The 23,439-nt window shown below is 34.0% G+C and overlaps 1 protein-coding gene and 1 long non-coding RNA gene across 2 annotated transcripts in view; one reads left to right on the top strand and one right to left on the bottom strand.

The window, feature by feature from the left end:
• Nucleotides 1-2,687: 2,687 nt before the first annotated feature.
• Nucleotides 2,688-3,411, top strand: LOC149896952 (uncharacterized). Its single transcript, XR_016458290.1, has 2 exons — nucleotides 2,688-2,923; nucleotides 3,227-3,411. It is a non-coding gene; the product is annotated as an uncharacterized LOC149896952 (long non-coding RNA).
• Nucleotides 3,412-9,964: 6,553 nt separating this feature from the next.
• Nucleotides 9,965-23,439, bottom strand: part of LOC149896950 (putative ATP-dependent RNA helicase DHX35) — a 46,686-nt gene continuing 33,211 nt past the window's right edge. The window contains exons 7-16 of the mRNA XM_090117323.1: nucleotides 19,564-19,661; nucleotides 18,954-19,200; nucleotides 16,847-16,988; nucleotides 15,738-15,857; nucleotides 14,307-14,470; nucleotides 13,081-13,208; nucleotides 12,527-12,673; nucleotides 11,766-11,856; nucleotides 10,581-10,731; nucleotides 9,965-10,092 (exon numbers count right to left, since the gene is read on the bottom strand). Of these exons, the coding sequence (XP_089973449.1) occupies nucleotides 9,978-10,092; nucleotides 10,581-10,731; nucleotides 11,766-11,856; nucleotides 12,527-12,673; nucleotides 13,081-13,208; nucleotides 14,307-14,470; nucleotides 15,738-15,857; nucleotides 16,847-16,988; nucleotides 18,954-19,200; nucleotides 19,564-19,661 (1,403 nt within the window). The 3' untranslated portion in view covers nucleotides 9,965-9,977. The remainder of the gene's footprint in view (nucleotides 10,093-10,580; nucleotides 10,732-11,765; nucleotides 11,857-12,526; nucleotides 12,674-13,080; nucleotides 13,209-14,306; nucleotides 14,471-15,737; nucleotides 15,858-16,846; nucleotides 16,989-18,953; nucleotides 19,201-19,563; nucleotides 19,662-23,439) is intronic.

Raw genomic sequence — 23,439 nt, 5'->3', positions numbered from 1 at the left:
GCTGTAAAAATTAACGGATTTTTTTTATAAAAAACAGTTAAATCGGAGAGAAAGTACTCGAAAAGCTTTAAAAAAGGTATAGATACATATATACAGAATACATATACATATATATATCTTAACTATTTTTTGTCAGTTTTAATAAGTATAGTGTTATCATGATTTTTAACTGTAGGTATGTTTATTGTTTATAATTTGTAAGCAACGTGACTTTGCCTTAATAGTAGTAGTGATTCGCTGATCATTTACTCATACCTATCTAATTGATATCCGGTGGGTCTGTACTCTGTACCGTCATTAGCGTCCCATTGTTCACCTTTTCCTACTATCTACTAGATTTCCGCCCGCGGCTTCGCCCGCGTTTTCAAAGGAAAACCCGCATAGTTCCCGTTCCCGTAGGATTTCCGGGATAAAACCTATCCTATGTGTTAATCCAAGTTACACTCTATATGTGTGCTAAATTTCATTGTAATCGGTTCAGTAGTTTTTACGTGAAAGAGTAACAAACATCCATACATCCATACATCCATACATCTATACATCCTTACAAACTTTCGCCTTTATAATAGTATTAAGATTGTTCCTCAACACCGTCCCAACTCCCAACTCGCCGTTCATATCTATTACTCATTGTGCACCTCGCTTATCACTGCTGTATTAAACTTCTTTGTTACGACCTACCTCGCTATTCTGAATCTTCTTATATATAAAAATGAATCGCAAAATGTGTTGGTAAGCGCATAACTCGAGAACGGCTGAACCGATTTCGATAATTCTTTTTTTATTACATATATTCCTTGAACTACGAGGATGGTTCTTATGTAGAGAAAACGTAAATATTATGTACCACGGGCGAAGCCGGGGCGGACCGCTAGTCATCAATAAAACACATTCCTTCATTTTACTGCCATTTTTATTTCCAAAATGTTGTTGCTTATTATCTACTGGTTTGTGTGCTTATGGAAAATGGTCAAGCATAAACATTATTTTCTAGACTGGGATGAATATTTTTCATATGTTTTTGTAATTCTAGTGTATCCATGATATTACTGTTATTAGCAGATTATTACAGTACCCTAATTAATTTTAATGAATAAAAACATAATATTTTTACCACGATAAATTATTTTGAGTTGCGTGAAAAATTAATAATTTTTTTTTAACAATAGGAAAGCGCTTGACAACTATCTCGCCTGGTAAACGAAGATGTGGTCTAAGATGAAGGGAGATAATACGAGAATTCTTATCTACATAAATAAAGATAATTAAAATAAACACGTTCTTCATAAAATTCAATCCATACTACGTATCATCTTTACTTGAATTATCTCCAAATAAACAGTGAGATGTTAACCAGACGACGGCCAATTAGTTATATTTAATAAATATGAATTTATAAATATCATAATATACATGTTATAGTCAAATCCCGAAACACAATCTCTTCGCGAAAGGACTGGATTATCGGTTTGACAAAAGCCGAGGCAATCCTCGAAATACATTTGAATTTCACCCTTTGACTAAAGTCAGCAGCAGTCTCGGGCGTAGGCGAACGCAGCATAGACAACGCACGCGCATACGACGCCTCAGCTAGACAACGACTGACGAAAATGGTTTAGTTAAATTCCGAAATGTTACATTTATTTGGGCTTTGAAAAAGTCATTATGCCAGACCTTGGTTTGACCAGTCCAACCTACGAGTGCCCGAGCTTCGGGGTTTGACTATAACTGATAAGTTATCATATAAGTTATCAGTGATAACATATAATATTAACTTCCACGATAACAACGGAAAAGTACGAACACCGCTAATAAACACATTAACCCAGTTGTTACTATCGTTCTTGTAAAAGGACGCACCATAAATAAAATTATTATTAACAATGATTTTTTTTAATTTTTGAAAAAAAAAATATATTCATTTGGCACCTCACGGTTGTAGGAATTGGAAAATTAAAGTGTTGTGTCGTTTTATAACAGTGGTACTTATATTTTTAAATTATTTTAGAATTTCTGCCATTTTCCATTGATAAATCAAGTTAAATGTATTATCAATAAATTACAACAAATTACTTGATTTATTTTAAATACACGTAATTTGATTTATCAGAAATATATATTACCTACTATTAGATTACGTTTTATTTGTGTTATTTATGCAGTTTTAATTGCCGTTCTTTTAAAAGGCCAGTAATAATATGTACTATAGTCCTTTTCATTTAGGATGATTCCTGTGACACTTCATCGTGTTCCGAATTACGTATTTTATGTTTAAAAAGTCAAAATAATTTTAGTGCATAATATTTTTATTTTATGGCGGCATTATTACCAAAAATATAAAAATGAAACATCTTAAGCTTATAAATCAAGAACAGTATTGTTTAGTTTAATATAATGAAAAATAAAATAAAATAACACAAAAATATAATACCTACGCAATTCGTGTACATGAAATGGATCGTTGAAAAATCATAGAGTTGGAAAATCATATAATCGGCGCCCATCTTGTGATCGTTTGTCAATCGAGTCAATCGTCTGTACGAGTACGTCAGCCTTGTATACAAGTTGCATTTTTATATTGATACTTTACGTGGTATTCTGTTATTTTTACTAATTGTTATTGTTGACTTTTTGTTGCTGTTGTTTGCTAAGTTTCCTTAGTTAATTGTTGGCGAAATGCCGAAAAAACCACAGAACAGTAAAGTAGATAGAAGTGTGATGTGGGCGTGGCCCACGTGTCACTTGTAAGGTAAGATCACCTAACTTGCTCTCAGTTGTGCGCAGAAAAATATTCGAGTCGGTTGTCAGCTGTCAAACCTTTTTTCCGTATTTATTCATTAATTAGGACGTGTTGTTCGGTATAAGAGTGCAAAAATGATAGCAGACGAAATAATATCAGCAATGGAGGCATTTCATACCATCGGTAAGTCTTATTTTTATTTATTTTACATATAATATTTTATGTTATATCTTCGCTTGTAATTTGTCAAAATTGTATACAAATATCTAGTCAAAATGAACCTTAATACGTAAGAAATTAGTACTATTATAGATTGAACAGCAAACAAGAATTTCTGGAATATTATTGCAATAAACAAACGAATGTCGCTTTAGTGATGCTTGTGGCGCATATCGACAGTATCGATACTTTAGAAAAGACAAACATTATAAATATTAAATTTTATTTTATTTTTCCTTAGCTTTCATTAGTCCAATTTATTTACAGATTTCCCAAAGAGGCTAATTTAAAAGAGAAATGGATAAATGCAACGTGACGAGTTAACTGAATGCCGAACAGCACTAAGCAGTCTAACAAAGGCCATCGATACAGCAAACCTACGGCAGTTCCAAGATTTAAAATAATGCATATTTTCTGTTTGTATTTTGTAAATATAGATTAATACTATTCTATTCCGTTTTTTATTTAATAATAATAATATAAAAAGACGTACTTAGTAGTAATAAACATACTCCAAAATGTGACACATTATACTATACTCGTATAATAGAAAGAAAAAAAATACACAAAAAATATTTATTTGTGAATTATCGATATCTCGATATCGATAACAAGGCTGACATCCCTCAGGGCATAGCATCAGATAAATATCAAGTTAATGTCATTAATGTTGAGTGACACAAATTTCAACCTTATCTCTATGTGTTGAGGTTCAAAGTTATATCTATCGAAAACTAACGCCCTCTGTTGTGGAGTAGCTGAATGTTTTTCGAATTTGGAATTTCTGTGCAATAACAGCTAATATACCTAGAGATGTTATACTAAAATAAACCGTAACATGGTGCGTTAGGGTACATATTGGAATGCTGAATTTATAACCTAAGTCAGTTTTTACTCAAATTAAGCTGTCCAATCAAAGGCATAGTTTACTTGTAGTGTACTGTATAACTATCGGTTTAAATGTGTGGGTTTGGCGACACTGGTTTTCATACTAATTATGACATTATCGCACTTCTATTTGTTTTTATTGTTCTGTGGAAAAAACTAATTTTGGTACTTTATTCAAATCGATTTCATTTCCATATAGAATATTATCGATTATCGGAAACAATTGATACGATTTCAGTAACCGACATCTCTACACGTGTCAATAATCGATGTGTCACAGAAATCATCTTAGGTGGAAAGGACTTTACTACAGAGTAATTTTTTGCGCATGCACTCTTTGAAGAGCATCACAGCATCGGCGAAGCCATGGTGCCCTACTATGGCGGCCATCCATGCAAGCAATTCATAAGAGGGAAACCGATAAGATGGGGGTATGAATTTTGGGTCGGAGCGACACGGTTAGGTTGCATAGTTTGGTGTGATCCATACCAAGGACAATCGAATGATGTTGGTAATCAAAACAAATACCAAAAGCCTCTGGGATTGGGTGCAAGCGTTGTACTACAGTATGCCGATGTATTGCGACAAATATAGGGCAAAGCTGCATTCCATTTATTTTTTGACAACTTTTTTACGTCCATTCATCTCATTGATGAACTTCGAGTACGAGGAATAAAGGCTACTGGCACAGTACCTACGTGAAATGCCCTTTGCCTGCTGCCTTTGAGAATTGAAAAAGACACCACGAGGTACATTCAAGCATCAATCGACCAGAGCAGAAGAAATTTATTTTGCAAATGGAATGATAACAGTGTTGTGACTGTTGCATCAAACTCTGATACGATTCAGCCTGTGTCTACGGTAAAGAGATTTTCACAACAACATAAGAAAAATATACTTGTAAAAAAAGTACGAGAAAATGGGAGGGGTGGACAGATCCGACCAGAGCATCGGTTTGTACAAGACATCTATCAGAGGCAAGAAGTGGTATTTTTCTTTGACTTGTCATGGAGTAGATATGGCAATACATAATTCTTGGCAAATATATAAGTAAAAAGGGGCCATTATGATTATCTCCACATTCGTAGAAGTGTTGGAACTGCTCTGCTCGAAACATATAAGAATGAGGAACGTAAAGACTAAAGGTGCTAGAGATTCCGTGAAACCTCTGGATTTGATTGAAAAGATCACATCATTAGGTACAGAGACAAGCAGCTTCGGTGTATAGAATGTCACAAGAAAGCCAATTTCTATTGTCCTAAATGTAATGGAACCTTTTATCCTAAATTATGTTTTGAAAATTTTCATATTGCTACATAAATATATGTGAAATGTATGTTGTCATTTTAATATCATAGTCTACCTACTTAGTAGTACATATTACTACCGTCCTTTTAAAAGGACACCATTTTCCGAGATTTCCTCGATAGATAAAATTTTTATACTATTTTTCCAGTTAAACTTTTTGCAATATGGACACAATATGTACATTTCACCTTAATATGATAACAAAAATTGTTTCAGTAACATCTGGGTTAAGTATATAAATGTACTTTAATCAAGTTTTTTGTTACCTATTATTTACGTTATCAGCTATAGCTATTTTTTGCTGAAGTCACGAGGAAGTGAATGATAATTGAGTTGAGCTAACGTTGATAAAATATCTTACCTGTTTACTGTTTTTTATTGTTTTTTTTTTTTTGACAATTTTGATTTATTTAATTTATTAATTGTTTGCTGTAAGAAATGTTCTCGAAAGAAAACACAGGTGATTTCTTGAATTACATTAATTACATATTACGTTCCTGCGTTTAAATGAATTCAAAAATATTTTATACAAGTCCAACTTTATGAAACGAATATTAGAGAAAGAAGAGCAAGTGAATTTATAATAATTGTATTGAAATTTGACGATGTTCCTTACTGTAACTTTTCAGAAACGTTAATACGAGGCTTATTCTTTCCCGGAAATGCTACAGGAACGATGACTTTTTTTGACTTGAATTTTTTTCAAAAGTAATTCTAAAATAAGTCTTGTTGAACAATCGTTCACGTTAGTATCATCCTGGGCTTTGAACTTTAATTATCTGCGGCTAAATCTAATATATATAGGCGAAAGTTTGTATGGATGTATGGATGTATGGATGTTTGTTACTCTTTCACGTAAAAACTATTGAACCGATTACAATGAAATTTAGCACACATATAGAGGGTAACTTGGATTAACACATAGGATAGTTTTTATCCCGGAAATCCCACGGGAACGGGAACTATGCGGGTTTTCCTTTGCAAACGCGGGCGAAGCCGCGGGCGGAAATCTAGTAAATAAATAAAGAACCAAATAGATTGCTCTTAATGAATCACGCTGTAAGTCACTAGACAAAACATAACATGTGGTCACCGCTTGTTGTTATTGAATTTGCAAATTTTCCTCAGTTTTATCGAATTTTATCGGTTTTTAATGAAAGTACTTACCTAGTTTTCTAGTTTCGTCCAAAGCTAGTGTAGTGCTTAAGAGTCCGTATCGATTTTAAAGTGATTTTGACTTGTTTCTGTAATTCTTTAGGAGCTCGTTTAAAAAAAACTAAATTAGTAACAATATGTTATAATATCTTAAATTAAAGATTCATTCAATATCTAAAAACAGTTCGAGACAATTTATTGGTTTTCATTGTCCAGTTTGTTTAATAGCCAATAACCTGAGGCGTGTTTCAATTTTTTCGATGCGGGACGTTCGTGTCTTTGTAGTTTACTGTTTAAACACGGAATTGAAAAGAAGAAGTTGTCTTATAAAATATACAACAATAAAGACACTGAGACACCCTAAAAAGTGTTCGAGGAATTTTAAGTACTTTTATTCAAAAATTCAAAGAAAATCTAAGTTAAAATAGCCTTACTTTGATGAAATTTTATGTGTATTTGGCGTCGAATTTCTAAAACATACGACAGAGTAAAAAAAAAATACACATTAAATGATAGATTTATGCTTAAAAACTTGCAATAAAAAAATATATATTATATGATTTATGAAAGTAATGGAATAATTTAAAGTTCTCTAGAATTTTCGATTATATACGGGAGCGCAAACGCTGTTACGGCAGACCGCCTATAGAGTAATATAATATATCGGGGAGACCGCGCCAAGTAATACCTAATCTGTGGACCGCGCTCCGCGCTTTATGGAATAGGACGTGTTGCGCTGCTCCGTCAGACACAAAATTATTACTAAAGTACGTATTTCCCGCGCGTAGTAGTCGGGAAGCCCACGATACTAGATTAGAATTGGTGGAGTAGACGATAACGAGATAATAAGGTCCTATAATGTTTCCACTTTGAGCGCTGCAGCCTTTGCTCCTCGACTGCACGATGATCGCGTTCAAACGGTAAAAATACTAGCATTCGTCCAGCGCAATTTTGTATATGGACTCTTAATACCGGCTACTCACCTACCTGCCGCAGGGACAATATTGGAACAATCTCGGTTGCACGGCGGTCGGAGCAATTTCAGCTGTTCTCTAAATTGCCCTTGCTTGCCTATACACATCAAAAATAATTTCAAAATCGGTTCATCCATTTGAAAGTTCTGAGGTGCAACAAAAACAGTCTTATTGAGAACTTGCTATTTGGTAGTTATAGAGTCCAGAAATTTATTTACAAAGATGTATTAAGTTCTTAGGTCGAAAAAAAAAATTTGATTTCGACCATTTGGAATCGTCCGAAAAGTATGGCATGGCGATTTTCGTAAATGGCTGCACGACGATGGTTACCTGTGCAAAAGTTAGCCTGGTACAAATGGTTGAATTGTTTTTTTTTTAAATCAACACATTCGCGTCGGTATGGCGGGCTGTAAGTCACACCGGAAAAGTATGGCATGACATAGGCGGTAGGCCTACTTCTATGATAGTATTTTAAAATCAGCCATGTTTTCAGCCATTTTTAATCTTTATATATATAAAAATGAATCGCAAAATGTGTTGGTAAGCGCATAACTCGAGAACGGCTGAACCGATTTCGATAATTCTTTTTTTATTATATTCCTTGAAGTACGAGGATGGTTTTTATGTAGAGAAAAGATGTGTTTTTTGTACCACGGGCGAAGCCGGGGCGGACCGCTAGTAAGAAATAAAAATAGGGCAAATGTGTAGAATTATAATAATTTTAAGAGGTGAAACGTTTTTATACGAAATAGTAAGTGATAGTTTTCATTTCGACAATGGAGAATGTTCACTAATTTTGATTATTAGCACTCCATATTCTCTGTCAAAAATAAATAATACTAGTGAAAAAATTACTTCGATACGTCAATTATTTTCCGATTTAGAAGTAAAACAAGTTGTAAACGCCCGGTGATGGTGTGACGTCACACCACAACACGCTCAATCTGGCTCACTCAGTCCGCTAGCGATCGCGCGCCCGTGCCGTCGAAATTATAATTAAATACTTTTAAAAATGTCCAATCCAAATACCAGAAAATCATGTGTTGTTCCTAAATGTAAAAATACAACTACCAATTCGCCGGATAAGTTGTTTTTTATAGTTGCAAAGGAAGTAAGCTACATATTATAATATTTTGAGAACATTGCAGCTGTTTTGCGTTATCCTTTGTTTTCTATACAAGTTTTAATCTATACTAGACTGTGCTTCTGCTCTGCTCGTATGGGCTAAGTATAGGTAGATGGCTAGTAAGATTTTTTCTTGTTTTAAGTTGAGAATGATATGGAGAACTATACTAAAATATAAGTTGGTCGGGGGAAGAATTAAACAAAAACAGGGTATAGTTCCACACAAATTCAAATGTCAACAGGAAAATGAAGATAAACCTCAGAGATCAGCAGTGCAAAAACGCAATCGTATAGAATATTTTGAGAAACTATTAAATAAAGATGAAACTTTGGCATGACTGTTATTTTATTAAACGAATAATAATTACTATTATTGGACTGTTTAGTAATTACTTTTAGTTTTGGTTTTATCTGCGATAAACCACTTTTATCGTGACAAAACCAAACGTTTATCTTGAGAAAAAAAGAGTGCCAAAAATAAAACCAAAACTAAAAGTAGATAATTACACAAAATGATCTGACAAATATCTTGCAAATGTTTTAATATAATTGTTTATGAAAAAAAATCATAATAAGTATTACCATGTCAAGTAGAAAACGTAAAAGTGTGGAAATTAGAGCTAACTTGGTAATTTTTTTTTATCGAGTAAATTTTAATATTTTATGTTTTTGATTAAACAGAATCGTTGAACATATCATCTAGTTTGATATATATTTTATTTTTTAGATTTGGTCTTGAATATTACACGTATCATCCAATAGAAGATTGGTAATTTTGCTTTATACACACCGCGCGGGGACGCGGCCGCGCGGTGCGTTGTGACGTGACGTCACAAGCGGACTCGATATTTTTCGAAACTTTGAATGCGTATAAAATCAAAACTACTTGGTATTTTTGACTACGACAAAAACTAGTGTATTTGTATACATACAGGCTTTACTGAGACACAATTTCAAGGGATTTGGCATACCTAGTAACATTCTTCATTAATAAACTAAATTTTATATAAGTATATCCTTATTTTGAAAACACACATTCAGCTATAATTGTCTTCTGTAAGAATGCCAAAGTTTTGACTTTTGATAAATCATTACGTAATTTTAAATTATTATCAATGTAAGGCTTAGCTCAGAAAATTACTGGAAAGAGGTCTAAGGTTCGATGCCAACGACATTTTTTAAACAAATTGTATGTTTAACGACAGTTATCTTTTGTCCAAAGTTCTTTATTTTCATATTATAGTTTTTGATAAGAATTTCTTGAAGAATTTTCGGTGTCTAATTTTACATGTGATATGATGGTAATTGCATAATTTTAGTGTATTTACGAGATTTAAGACACAGACAAAAAGCTAGTTAATTCATATATTTTATAATATCTGTTATTTTTATTTTCATGGTAAGGGTACTTTAACCTATATTCATATTAATTTTCTTTATTTTCAAAATATTGTCTGACAATAATCATAATTTATTACGTATACAACAACGTAAAAAGTTAAATTTTAAAATTTTACCATACATTATAAGGAAATAAATAAAAACCAAATATATATTGAAATAATTTATTAAACTTCCGTATAATAATGTGGAGCGATTTCTAACAGCCATTCTTTTTGTATCACCATTAAATCTCGCATATTTATTTTATCTCCAACACTTTGAACACTCGCGAACACCACCCTGAAAAAATATAGATTTTAAATACTTTTTAATGAATTTATTCTATTCTTTCAGTTTTATGTGTCTAAGGGACCGAGTCCCGCCTCGTGATCGATTTTTTTCTATTCTTTATAAATTTATATTTATAAAGCATTTGAATGCCATAAAACCAAAAATATCAAATTCAACTTTGTATTTATTTTTTCCTTTGCGTAACGGATCTTGTGAAAAAGTGAAGTCCCATGTCCCCAAGTGGGGTAAGGGGCAGATACATCTGTTTCACTGATCGATTTCCTTTAGGGACAAGTAGGTGATCAGACTTCTTTGTCCTGCCAGACCGAGACATTTTTTTTCTTCGTTTCCACCGGGAATCGAACCCAGGTTCTACGCTCACGCGTTAACCACTGTACCAAGGAGGCGGTCGGTGCGTAACGGATCTTAGTTGTCCATTAATGTACTCAAAAATTCAATAAAGGTAATTTTATTTTATTTAAAAACACCAAACTCACCAAGTAGGTTGTTGAACTCTATATAAACAGCTATTTTCACTTATATACAGTTTTGCTCCAAAAATACTTTTATATTCTCCCGTTGAAGTTAGACAAGCCGCTTGCGGGAATAAACCGGTTAAAATACATTTCATTATTCGTATGCATTTTCCTGGAAAAATAACAAAAAATGTATGAAAAAAGGAAAATTTTATGTAACAACTAGCGGTCCGCCCCGGCTTCACCCGTGGTACTTATTTACGTTTTCTCTACATAAGAACCATCCTCGTACTTCAAGGAATATAATAAAAAAAGAATTATCGAAATCGGTTCAGCCGTTCACGCGTGATGCCGTGACAACGCGAAACGGGTTTCATTTTTATATATATAGATTAAAAATAGATATAGCTAGCATAATATTGAAGAGTATAGCAAATATATTATTAAAAAACTCAAAAACATCGAACGAAACAATACAATAAAATGTAGGAAAAAAAACGTATAAAACGTGTTACAAGACAAACACTATTTGTTTTCTGAATTCATCTCTATAATACCACTATAGTCAAGCCAATTTAATAGGCAACATTTGACGTCTATCAATTTTATCTTCGAAGAGAGGTAACCTGCTTAAAAACATCGATTAAAGTGAATTAATCGATACGGACTTGAAACATTTGTCAATCGAACTTGAAACACAATATGTCAATAATTTATGATGATTTTTATTCACAAGTAATCAATGCATTCGATTCTAGATGTCAGATTTCGATTTTTAGAGTAACGTCTCTGGTATTTAAAAAGAAAAAAGGTTTATTGACACAAAATTGTATCAACGTCAGTTATTTAGATCAGAAATTGTTTATTATGTTTAGAATGGTTTATCAGTAAAATCAAATCCTAAAATTACTTGTATCGGTCATTATTATTATAAATATGTAATCGTAATTGAAAAAAGTTAAGCAAATGTGCAGTTCTAACAAAACGAAATAACATGTTATTCTATGTCGTCGTTACTAGTATAGGTTACGTTGTTGAATTTTGTTGAACTGTCAAATGTTGCCTATTAAAATGGCTCTACTATAATTCATACATTTATCATTATAATAAAAATATAAAACCTTACTTCATAGGATCATTTCTATAGACTATAGTAAGCTCTTTACAAGATTAAGATCATTATTAAATAAACAAAAAAATATTTACCTGAACCTAAATCCGGTCCTTCGAAAACTTTATTCTCAATATTAAATTTGCCTTTTATAAGTTTTTCTAAACTACTCCTTATTTCACATGCCTGTAAAAATTATTGAATACCATAGTTATTTTACACTGGCTGCACTCCGCGGTTTCACCCGCGTGGCTCCGCTCCTGTTGGTCTTAGCGTAATGATATATATAGATGGGCTATCTAACACCGAAAGATTTTTTTAAATCGGACCAGTAGTTCCCGAGATTAGCGCGTTCAAACAAACAAACAAACTCTTCAGCTTTATAATATTAGTTGTCTAGGCGGATGCCTAGCGACAGCGACGCAGGGCCGGCACCAAGTCCCCGCCCCTCAGAGCCGAGCTCGCTCTCTGCTACCTCGAGCGTCGTACGGGACACACGCCTACAATAAGCGTGCTATTGGCTTCTGTTATTTTGTACGATTCATTATACATAATTATTATCAAATATAATTTAAAGAACCTTTAGATGGTTTTCTTTGAAACCCCAAGACCCCAGTCTTGCATAGATAGATATATAAAGCTGAAGAGTTTGTTTGTTTGTTTGAACGCGCTAATCTCAGGAACTACTGGTCCGATTTGAAAAATTCTTTCGGTGTTAGATAACCCGTTTATCGAGGCAAGCTATAGGCTATAATATATCATCATGCTAAGACCAACATGAGCAGAGCTAAGCGGGTGAAACCGCGGAGCACAGCTAGTTTATAATATAAAAACTAGAACAATTTATAATATATACCTTTTCCATAACTCTATAATTAATATACATCCTTTGGCACCAGTCTTTGCACGCTTTTTTCGAAATTTTCTCGTCGTTATATGAATTCTTCAATTTATTATAGGAATCGAATATATTTAAATACATTATTATGTCACCTTCCGCTACCTGAAAAATAAATTTCAACAGTAAATAACAGTAAAATATTTTTTGATTGTTTTGACTAAATATTCAAATTACAAAAAAATGATAGCTAGGTAGTAGGTACTTCATTAAAAATCATACATTTTTTATTATATACATAATATCTTAATGATTGGGTTAATACATTCGTTTAAATAATTATTAATTACGAAAAAATGTCTTATTTAGTCATGAAAAAGACATTCAAATCAGTAAGCAAGATATGCAATAAATAACAATAAGCAGACATAAACAATAAGTAGACAGTAGCTTTAAAAATCGTTTATAGCTGCGTATTATGCAATATTTTTCTTTGCCTCCATATATTTTTATACTATCAAAACGGCTAAACCAATTCCGATGTGATTTTCTAAATCTAATAATAGACTTACCTCGAAATTATTCCTCCTGGACATTCTAGCGGCGGCACACGCTTTGCCGGTGTACTGTTTTATGAAAACACTATCCATTTGTAGCATAGACACTATTGATAGAATTTCATCGACACACCCGTATTCGCCTGGAAATTGAAATTATAAATAAATTAAAATAAGAATAATACTAAATCATGTCTATATTTAAAGTTAAAGCCAAAATGGCTAAGCAGATTTTGATAAATTTTATCACAGAAACAGACTTTGGATATAGGATTTTAAATACAGTAACATTCATAGGGAAAAGAATAAAAGTTTTATAATTTATAACTGGGAATATATTTATACCATCACGTGCAAATCTCTCACCAAACATACCGACACACGCTTGACCGGTATTTAAATAACTCTTTTGTTGTTTCACGACAACATAATATTATAGAAAAACAAAAAAGACGTGTGGCACTCGGGGACTGCCGCGGTAAAGCTATTGCATGCTATGCCTTCAAGCCACACCTCCGCGCCCGTCCCCGTGGGGAGCGTGAGGTTTTTTCGTTACGCAATTTCTGGATTCGGTCCCCGCGCTCAAGGCCCGCGATAGAAGCTATGTAATAGCTTAAAAAGTTAAGCCATTGTATTTATTTTTCAATTTTTTGTGATAATCCTTCTCCTGGTTCTAAGCTATCTCTCCCACCAATTTTCAGCTAAATATAGTTCAGCCGTTCTTCAGTTATAAATGGTGTAACTAACGTTGGTGTGTCTTGTTTTCGCGCGAATTGTCATATCGCGTGAAGTTTAAATAGCCGTTACATTTTCGCATTCACTTAATTTTTACGCCCAAATTTCTTGAGATTTTCTTTCAAAAAATCCCTCCCGTGAAAATAACGTACACATAAAAAATTAGAATTATCGAAATCGGTCCAGTCGTTCACGCGTGATGCCGTGACCAAGGGAAATAGGGATATATTATTATATAGCGGTGATGACAGAATTTTTTACACGTTGGGTTACATTATTACATTTTTGGTAAGGATCTCTAATTTTTTTGAAAATGCTTTATAACCTATGTTGCTCAGTGAAAATGCAGCTTTCTAATGGTGAAAGAATTTTTGAAATCGGTCCAGTAGTTTATGCATGAAAACCGTAACATACATACATACATAATTACAAACCTTTCCTCTTCATAATATTAGTATAGATATAGACATTTGAATGATATAAAAAACTAAATATCACAAACATACCGCTCTCACACAGCATTTTCCCATACATCGGTTTGAGCGGCAACTCCGCCATTTTGTTCCCTTCTTGTGTCAAATTACCGGTTTTATCGATTGCTTTCAACGCGTATAATTGTTCTAAAGCGGATAATAGACTTTTTGCGGGGGGTGGTGTGGGGAATGTGAATCTGGAATAATAAATTATAATTATAATACATATATACTAAAAGCTGAAGAATTTGTTTGTTTGTACGCGCTATTCTCAAGAACTACTGGTCCGATTTGAAACTTTCGATGTTAGATAGCCCATCTAACGAGGAAAGCATAGGCAATAACATTTTTAACATTAATTGATTATTTTGCCGTCAAAATTGGATTTATGTATTATGTATATATGTATACTTTTTACCTAATCTGCAGCTAGCTGCAGACTGTGTGTCTTTGATTTAATGTTATATTAATTGTTAGTGGTGGTTGCCTATAATTGTGACAGCACTATGTCTACGATTGTTATTACTTTAATGCTTTTATCTATGTATCAGTGTATGTCATGTTGGTGATCCTTAATGAAATAAATAAATAAATAAATAACATGTGAAACCGCAGGTCACAGCTAGTATGCATCTAGAAGACAATAAAATCTAATGTATACAATTCTCGTGTACTCATACGAAACAGCTTGACCGATTCTCATGACATTTTGTGTGCATACTTTACTTTACCAAAGTAAAGTTTATATTTGTTACATAGATAGAAAGAAGAAACGTTTAAATCGATTACGGAAAAAAAATTGGAAGAATCTTTCAAACTAAATGAATAAAAATTCTTATATGCAAGTATAAGAAATAAAAAGCGAGAGACGGCCGGGTTAAATATTAGTTTGAATGTAATTAGAATATACAGCGATTCTACACAGCTACCTAATTGATGTAGGTAGTTGATAACAAAATGCAGCAAGTCAACGAATATTACCAAAGTGAGGGTAGTTGGGTCGAACGTCGTATAAACAACGTCCGAATGCGCCACGAGTCAAAGGAACGCGGCAATTTATAGTATTCGACAGCTAAGCATGTTCGGACAGGAAACAGTGACAATTATATTGACAACTACTCATCCACAAAAATATTAAATCAAAAGTTACGTCTAACACAAGGATATCTAACGTTATTGGTAACATTATATTAAATTTTGAAAATAAAAAAATGATAAACGATAATAATCTTAATCGTAATCACCAACACTGATACGACGTACTAGCTATGCCCCGCGGTTTTACCCGCTCGTATTGGTCTTAGCATTATGATATATGAGCTTTCATCGATAAATGCACTATCTAAAGTTGAAACAATATTTCAAATCGGACCAGTAGTTTCCGAGATTAGCGCGTTCAAACCAACAAACTGTACAGCTTTATAAGATAAGTATAGATAGTTCAAATTAATTAATTATTATTACCTTAATAAATTATGTATTCCCAAAGCTTTCAACTGCAAAAGCACAGAACTCAAGTCGCTCCTACAAATCTCTGGCGGAACGCTTTGAGGTAATTTCTCAAATTCCTCTTCCGTGTATAATCTGTAATTAAATATATTAAATTACTAGGTTTTCACCCGCGGCTTCGCCCGCGCAGTCAAAGAAAAACCCGTATAGTTCCCGTTCCCGTGGGATTTCCGGGATTGCGTCATTTTCCCGGGATAAAAAGTAGCCTATGTCCTTTCTCGGGTATCAAAATATCTCCATACCAAATTTCATGAAAATTGGTTCAGTAGTTTAGGCGTGATTGAGTAAGAGACAGACAGACAGAGTTACTTTTGCATTTATAATATTACTAGCGGTCCGCCCCGGCTTCGCCCGTGGTACATATGAAAAATAGATGTTGGCCGATTCTCAGACTTACCCGATATGCACAGAAAATTTCATGAGAATCGGTCCACCCGTTTCGGAGGAGTATGCAGACTAACATTGTGACACGAGAATTTTATATATAAGATATAATATATTATAAAATATAAAAAAAAGTATGGACACATGAAAATTTTATAAAATTTTCATGTATATTTTAATCATCATTGTAGTGACGCCGTCAGTTCTTTACATCAGAAATTGTTTATTATGTTTAGAATGGTTTATTAGTTAAATCAAATATTGAAAATATTCGTATCGGTCATTATTATTATAGATAATAGATATGTAATTTTTATTATAGACTAGCGGTCCGCCCCGGCTTCGCCCGTGGTACATATTTACATTTTCTCTACATTAAAACCATCCTCGTACTTCAAGGAATATAATAAAAAAAGAATTATCGAAATCGGTTCAGCCGTTCTCGAGTTATGCGCTTACCAACACATTTTGCGATTCATTTTTATATATAAAGAAGAAGAAGATATAATATGTTGTTGTTGTTGTTGTTGTCCCTATATCTGTAGCACTCGGCGGTCAAATTTCGGCCTGCCCAGCATCACTATGCCTGTAGCACTCGGCGGGTCGATTTCGGCCTGCCCAGCATCACTATACCTGTAACACTCGGCGGGTCGATTTCGGCCTGCCCAGCATCACTATACCTGTAACACTCGCCGGGTCTGTCCCGCCCCGCACGGCCGGCCCGCTGCCGCGCGCGGTGCCCACACACGCTACATACACACACACACTCCACGCGCAGTGTGGGCGAGTAGCTCGGCAGCTTGTGGTAGCCGCTGTCCACCACTGGGGGGAGAATAAATAAAAAAAAAGACGGGTTGCACTCCGGAAGTACCGGCAGAAGTGAAAACTTGATTATTAACGTTGAGCATGTTTGATATCCATCCGTCTTACGCTTTTTCGATCAGGCCACGTGTCCTGACGAGAGTTTAAGATTTTATACCCAACGCCGCTAAAGAAGTTTTCACTTCAATAAATAAATTAATATTCCAGGACAATTTTCACACACGGCACGATATGATCCCATACTACGCTTTCGCTTGTGTTATGGAAACCAGATGGCTGATAAACATACATAATATATGTATAATTTTAAATAAATACTTAAATAGATAATTACCACCCAGACACAGAGCAAACATCTATATTCATCACACAAATATTTGCCCTGGGTGGGAATCGAACCCACGACCTCTGGCTTGGAAGGCAGGGCCACTACCAACCAAGCCAACCGGTCAGTCATCAGAATTTAGTTATTATATTTATACAATTTTATATAGCCTGTGTGTAGTGGCTCATTAGTTCAAATAGATATTTATTGATTTTTAATGATTTCCTTCGTAAGATTCACACACGTTGTAAAAATTTGAAAAACTTGCATCAAACCGTTTTTATCGAATTCTACTGAGTAGATATTAGTAGAAATCAATAAAAAACTTCTAGATGCAAGTTTTTCAAACTTTTTACAAAGCGTCAAAAAGAAACGAAGTTGAAATCATTAAAAATGAATAAATCAATACTAATTGGACTAAAGGGTAGAGTTGTAGCAAAAGAAACTACAATAATATAAGTAGTAAAAAAAACAGCAGTAATAGCAGTTAAAAATAATAATTAATAAATATTTATTAAAAAAAAATTATGAGGCGTGCACTTTTGGACGCACGCCACGCCGCCCCACAGCGCGGACGCGCGGCCCGCGCTGTGGGGCGGCGTGCGGCGGCGCGGCCGGCGCGGGCTGGCTCGTAAGTAGTAAAAGTAAAATAATTTGGAAAATCCAAAAGTGCACGCCTCATAATTTTTTTTTAATAAATATTTATTAATTATTATTTTTGTTTATTTAATAACAATTAAACCACATCGAATCAGACCCTGAAAAATGAAAGGGTTCTATTCCTGAGCATACTCAAGCGTAAAAGAAAAAAAAAGACTCGATTAGTAAAGTATTTCGGTCGCTATCGTGTTAACAAGAAAAAGGATCCGCACATACAGACACACGGACGTCCAAGAAAGAACTTTTTTAAACTGTTTTTTAACTAGTTTAAATAACAAAAATGACATCAAAAATATCATGAACGTTAAAAATAGTGTTTTTTCTTAATATGTGTGTGTATGTATTATCTTACAAGTGCAATGTATGATACATAAAGACATTTTAAGTTTGAAAAATCAGATGTTTTGCGCGAAGTGACAGTAGTACCCACCTCAACGCTTCGCTTATGAGGCGTGCAATACTATGCAAAAACGTTATAGACGCATTTTAAACGGAAATCCTCTTCTCAAGTTTAGACAAAACAGGACAGTATTACCTAGACTTACGAAATTATCTTACAATTTTTAAAAGACAAATTCCACAAATCATTAATGTACATTAGAAACAGGGTAGGTCCTAAAACGTGACCCTGTGGTACGCCGAATGAAACCAATACATATTCACTTATAATATTATGAATTACGACGAATTGTGTACGGTCAGAAAGGTAACTGCTAAATATATCTAGCACAGAGCCTCGAATTACGCTAGTAAATCAAATTTAGATAGAAAAATATAGATAGAGACGGTGTCAAAAGCTTTAGAGAGATCTAAAAAAAGTTTTCAGTTGATGTTCAAAATTGCTTATAATGATAAAGAGTTATCAATGACAATACATTTTCTGTGGATAAACCACATCTTCAAACAAAATAGTTTCCTTAAAATACTTCATTTCAATAACAACAAAAATATATAAACAATTTGTCTATCTGTCCACTCACCATAAACAACCCCCGGAATGGTCACACTCGTTTCCGCTATATTAGTAGCTAAAATAACTTTCCTCACATTCCTGTCGGCCATTTGGAAAACCTTTATTTGCTTGTGTAAAGGCAAACTGCCGTACATTGGCAAAATTAATAGATTCGCTGCTTGCATGCCGCTAGGAAATATTTTTCTATATTTATTCTTTTCATTATTTTCCTCGGCGTATATTTGTAATGTTTCTAGGGCTGAGAGGATTTCTTCCTGAAACAAATTGATCTATTAGAATACAGAAAAAAGAACAAAAAATAAATATAAAATCAAATATTGCTTGATAGTATCATCTCTATCGGTATGTTATAAGGTATATTTGGCTGATTGGAGTCGCATATAAGAAAATATTTAAGCAACATTTAAGAATGATTTGAGCCGTTTTTAACATGTAGTTAGTAAATTGACAATTAAACAACGTAACCTTGTAACGACGGGCATAAAATAATGCATTATTATGTTTTGTTAGAACTGCACAATGATAGAAACAAAATGATAGGTAATATACATTATACATATATCAGTTTTATCTTCATAATAACTTAATGTAACTGAGTTATCCAAGTTAGAACTTACCTGTGACGTCAGAAACGCCAAAACATCTCCAAACGGTTTGTTTTCATGTATTTTAATTACAGTTTCCACTGTAGCTTTTACATAATCGGCTACCGGTTCTGAAATAGAGCAATTATATATTTTTTAAAACCCAATTCTAGGAAATTTTTTGTACCTACATATTTATTTATTGAAGTGAAACTTCTTTAAGCGCGTTGAGAGTAATATTTCGAGGCCGCGTCATGGCAATACCATCACGTCATAGGCGACGATTTTGGAATCATTGAATCTTGCCAAAGTTTTACTTCTGTCACGTGAGTTCGGTACACACGCTCTTTTTCAATCATTTTGAAATCAAAATCATGAATATTATCTTACTAATACTTTTGATCTTCTAAATTAATATTCTCAAAATTCATTCGTCGTTGTATAAAATATTCGTCTAAATAAGAACCTTATTTCGTTGCAGTAATATTTAAACTCTATTGCATGGGATCATTTGAAAACTCTGCTTAATACACGCGTAGGCATAGTTTTGTTTCGGACATTTATTGATTGTGATTAGTAGTAGGTCAATGAGATGTTCTTTTTGAATATTTATAAAATATATATAATATTTTTCTTTTTGACTGACCGGTTGGCTTGGTTGGTAGTGGCCCCTTCCTTCAAAGCCAGATGTCGTGGGTTCGATTCCCATCCGGGGCAAATATTTGTGTTATGAACATAGATGTTTGCTCTGTGTCTGGGTGTTAATTATCTATATAAGTACGTATTTATTTAATATGATATAAGTATGTTTATCAGCCATCTGGTTTCCATAACACAAGCGAAAGCTTAGTATGGGATCAGATCGTGCCGTGTGTGAAAATGGTCCTGAAATATTTATTTATTTATTTACCGCAAAACTGTACATTGAGTTTTCATCAAATTACAAACTTACAAAGTATTTATAATAGTTCACCTACTTCACCTACTTCAAGTACCTGTCAAATAGATATTACGTACTGTTTTGTTCTCCGTATTATTTTTTAAATTGTCACCATCACAATCACTATTTTGATACGTGTTACACATTGTTTGGAAGAGTAATTTAAGCAGAAAAAGTTGTTATAAAATAAAGGCGAAGCAACTTTGTACTCGTGAGTAATTAAGAAACTATATTATTTTGCACTCCGTGACCTTGACACACGACTACCGGCAAAGACGTTGCGTCGTCGCTTCAACGCATAGATAACTCGCTTGCACTACCACCGCTGCAGCGCTTTAACGCTTTGCGCACGGCCGTGTCTATCAAATTAATTATTACTTATTACTGGCTCATTATTTTTACTATTATTTATACTAATAATTGATAATGTCATCAGCAAGAGGCAAGTGCACCGGTTGTTGTAACGCAATTACAAATAGAGAATACCTAACTTGTTCATTATGTAAGAAAAAATATGATCTTTACTGTGCGAATATTTCATCAAAAGTCTTCCATAATAGTATGAATCTTGATGAGAAAAATAAATGGAAATGTCAAGAATGCATCTGTAAACAGCCGAAGCTCGATAATAGTAATACTCCTCTCAGAAGCACGAAAAGTGATTCTATGAGCAACGAAACGGCTACACAGGACAATCTATGTGATGCGTATGTTAACACGCGTATGCGCAGCCAACACGTTAACACTATTGTTTCTGAGGGAGATTGTAATGAGCCCGTCACGATTGCCAACTTGAGGGATATTTTGAAAGACGAATTAGCTAAAAGTCTCCGGAATACTATTAAGGAGCTTATATCAGAGCAACTCAAAAATATACATCAAGAAATATCCTGCTTTAATGATTCGCTGAGCTTTTTTAATACTCAATTTGAAACGTTAAAGACTTCCTTAGAAGAACGGAATAACATAGTGGATGAACTCAAAACAGAAAACGGAAAATTAAAATCGACAGTTTTGGATCTTGAATCTAGGTTGCACATAATTGAACAACAACTCCGCGAGAACAACCTTGAGATTAACGGAGTTCCTGAAAATAAAGGTGAAATATTGTCTAATACAATAATTCAGCTTTCGAAGACTATAGGCGCTCCTCTTGAAGAAAGTGACGTTCAGCATGTTACGAGAGTTGCTAAATTTAACAAGGAGAGCATCCGTCCACGATCGATTATTGTAAAATTACGAAGTACTCGTATTCGCGACACAATCTTGGCCGCTGTTGCTAAATATAATAAAAACAACCCTGAGGATAAACTTTCGTCACATCATTTAGGAATCGGCGGCCGAAGATCGCCTGTATTTGTCTCCGAGCATTTGACTTCTGCAAATAAGCAACTCCATGCTGCCACTCGTCTCAAGGCAAAAGAACGAGGATTTAAATTTGTCTGGGTCAGAAATGCTAAAATCTTTGTTCGTAAGAATGAGTTTGGTCCGGTTTTGACCGTACGAAATTACGATGCACTCCAGTCTTTAGAATAAATTGCGACCAGATACCGATATGAGTGATGTAGTAATTTAATGTTGACCATGCTTGATATTTATTATCAAAATGTGAGAGGTATACGGACAAAAACGAATAATGTGTTTAATAATATTTTACTTTGCTCGTATGATATTATTGTTTTTACAGAAACGTGGCTTAACTCTAAAATAAGTAATGGTGAATTCATTGACAATAGATATAATGTTTACCGTAATGATCGTGACCCCTTCGAAAATAGCTATAGTAATAAAACGGACGGAGGAGGTGTTATGATTGCCATTTCTAATAAATTTAAATCTTATCGCGTTTGTAATTGGGAGGTCAAGAACTGTGCCTTAGAGGATTTGTGGGTTGTGGTTGATGTTAGTAATGACTCGAATCAGGGTCACAAAATAAGTAAAAAACTTGCTATATGTTCCGTGTATTTACCACCACCTGTTAGTCTATCAACCCTCAACAAATTTTTAGATAATTTAAATGATGTTGTTGTGAATAATGTTGATGACATTCTCATATTAGGTGACTTTAATCTTGGTTCAATTAAATGGATTAAGGACAATGATGATGTATTCTGCAAACCATCTAACTACCATAGTATTTTGGATAGCAGTTTTGTTGACTTCATGGCGGTGAATAATTTAAATCGGTAACCTATTAAAAACTCGAATTTCTATTACCCGAATCTTAAAACCCCGAAAACGGTTGTTAGAACTTTTAAAAGACAGATGTAATGAATGACAAATTTTTAAAATTCCTTTTTTAATTTCCCAGATGAATCAATTTCCAGATGCACCAAAACCAGATTTTTAAAAAGTATTTTTTTGTTTCCCGTATTCTCATAATACAGATCTCATTATACCAGATTCTCAGAATACTTTTTTTTGTTTCCCATCGTACCATTTTCCAAATAAACTATTGCCAAATTTTCATAATATTTTTATTTGGTTACCATATAATCGTATAACAGATAAACTATTGCCAGATTTTCATAATCTTTTTATTTGATTTCCATACAATCGTGATTATACCTTTACTATCGACTGAAAATAAACATTGTCAGTAAGTAAATTTATTGTTTTACTTGTCCATTACAGACCGGTTTTAGTGTCAAAGTCGACTCAGTAGGTTAGGTTTGAACTACGACCCCCACGCGAGAACCGACTCGCTATTGTTTTACTTGCCCATTACAGAAAGGTTTAAGTATCAAATTCGACTCAGTAGGTTAGGTTAGGTTTGAACTGTGACCCCCCATGCACGAGCCGAGCGAGCGAAGCGAGCGTGCCGCGGCAGCGGCCGGCGAGTACCAGAACCGACTAGCTATTGTTTTACTTGCCCATTACAGAAAGGTTTAAGTATCAAATTCGACTCAGTAGGTTAGGTTAGGTTTGAACTGTGACCCTCCATGCACGAGCCGAGCGAGCGAAGCGAG

The sequence above is a fragment of the Colias eurytheme genome, chromosome 27 (assembly GCF_061535395.1).
Source record: "Colias eurytheme isolate Ceu_HAF_F1 chromosome 27, ilColEury1 Martin Lab GWU primary, whole genome shotgun sequence".
Taxonomy (NCBI): Eukaryota; Metazoa; Arthropoda; class Insecta; order Lepidoptera; family Pieridae; genus Colias; species Colias eurytheme.
Note: the sequence above shows the minus strand (reverse complement) of the source record. Positions and strands in the feature narration are given on the sequence as shown.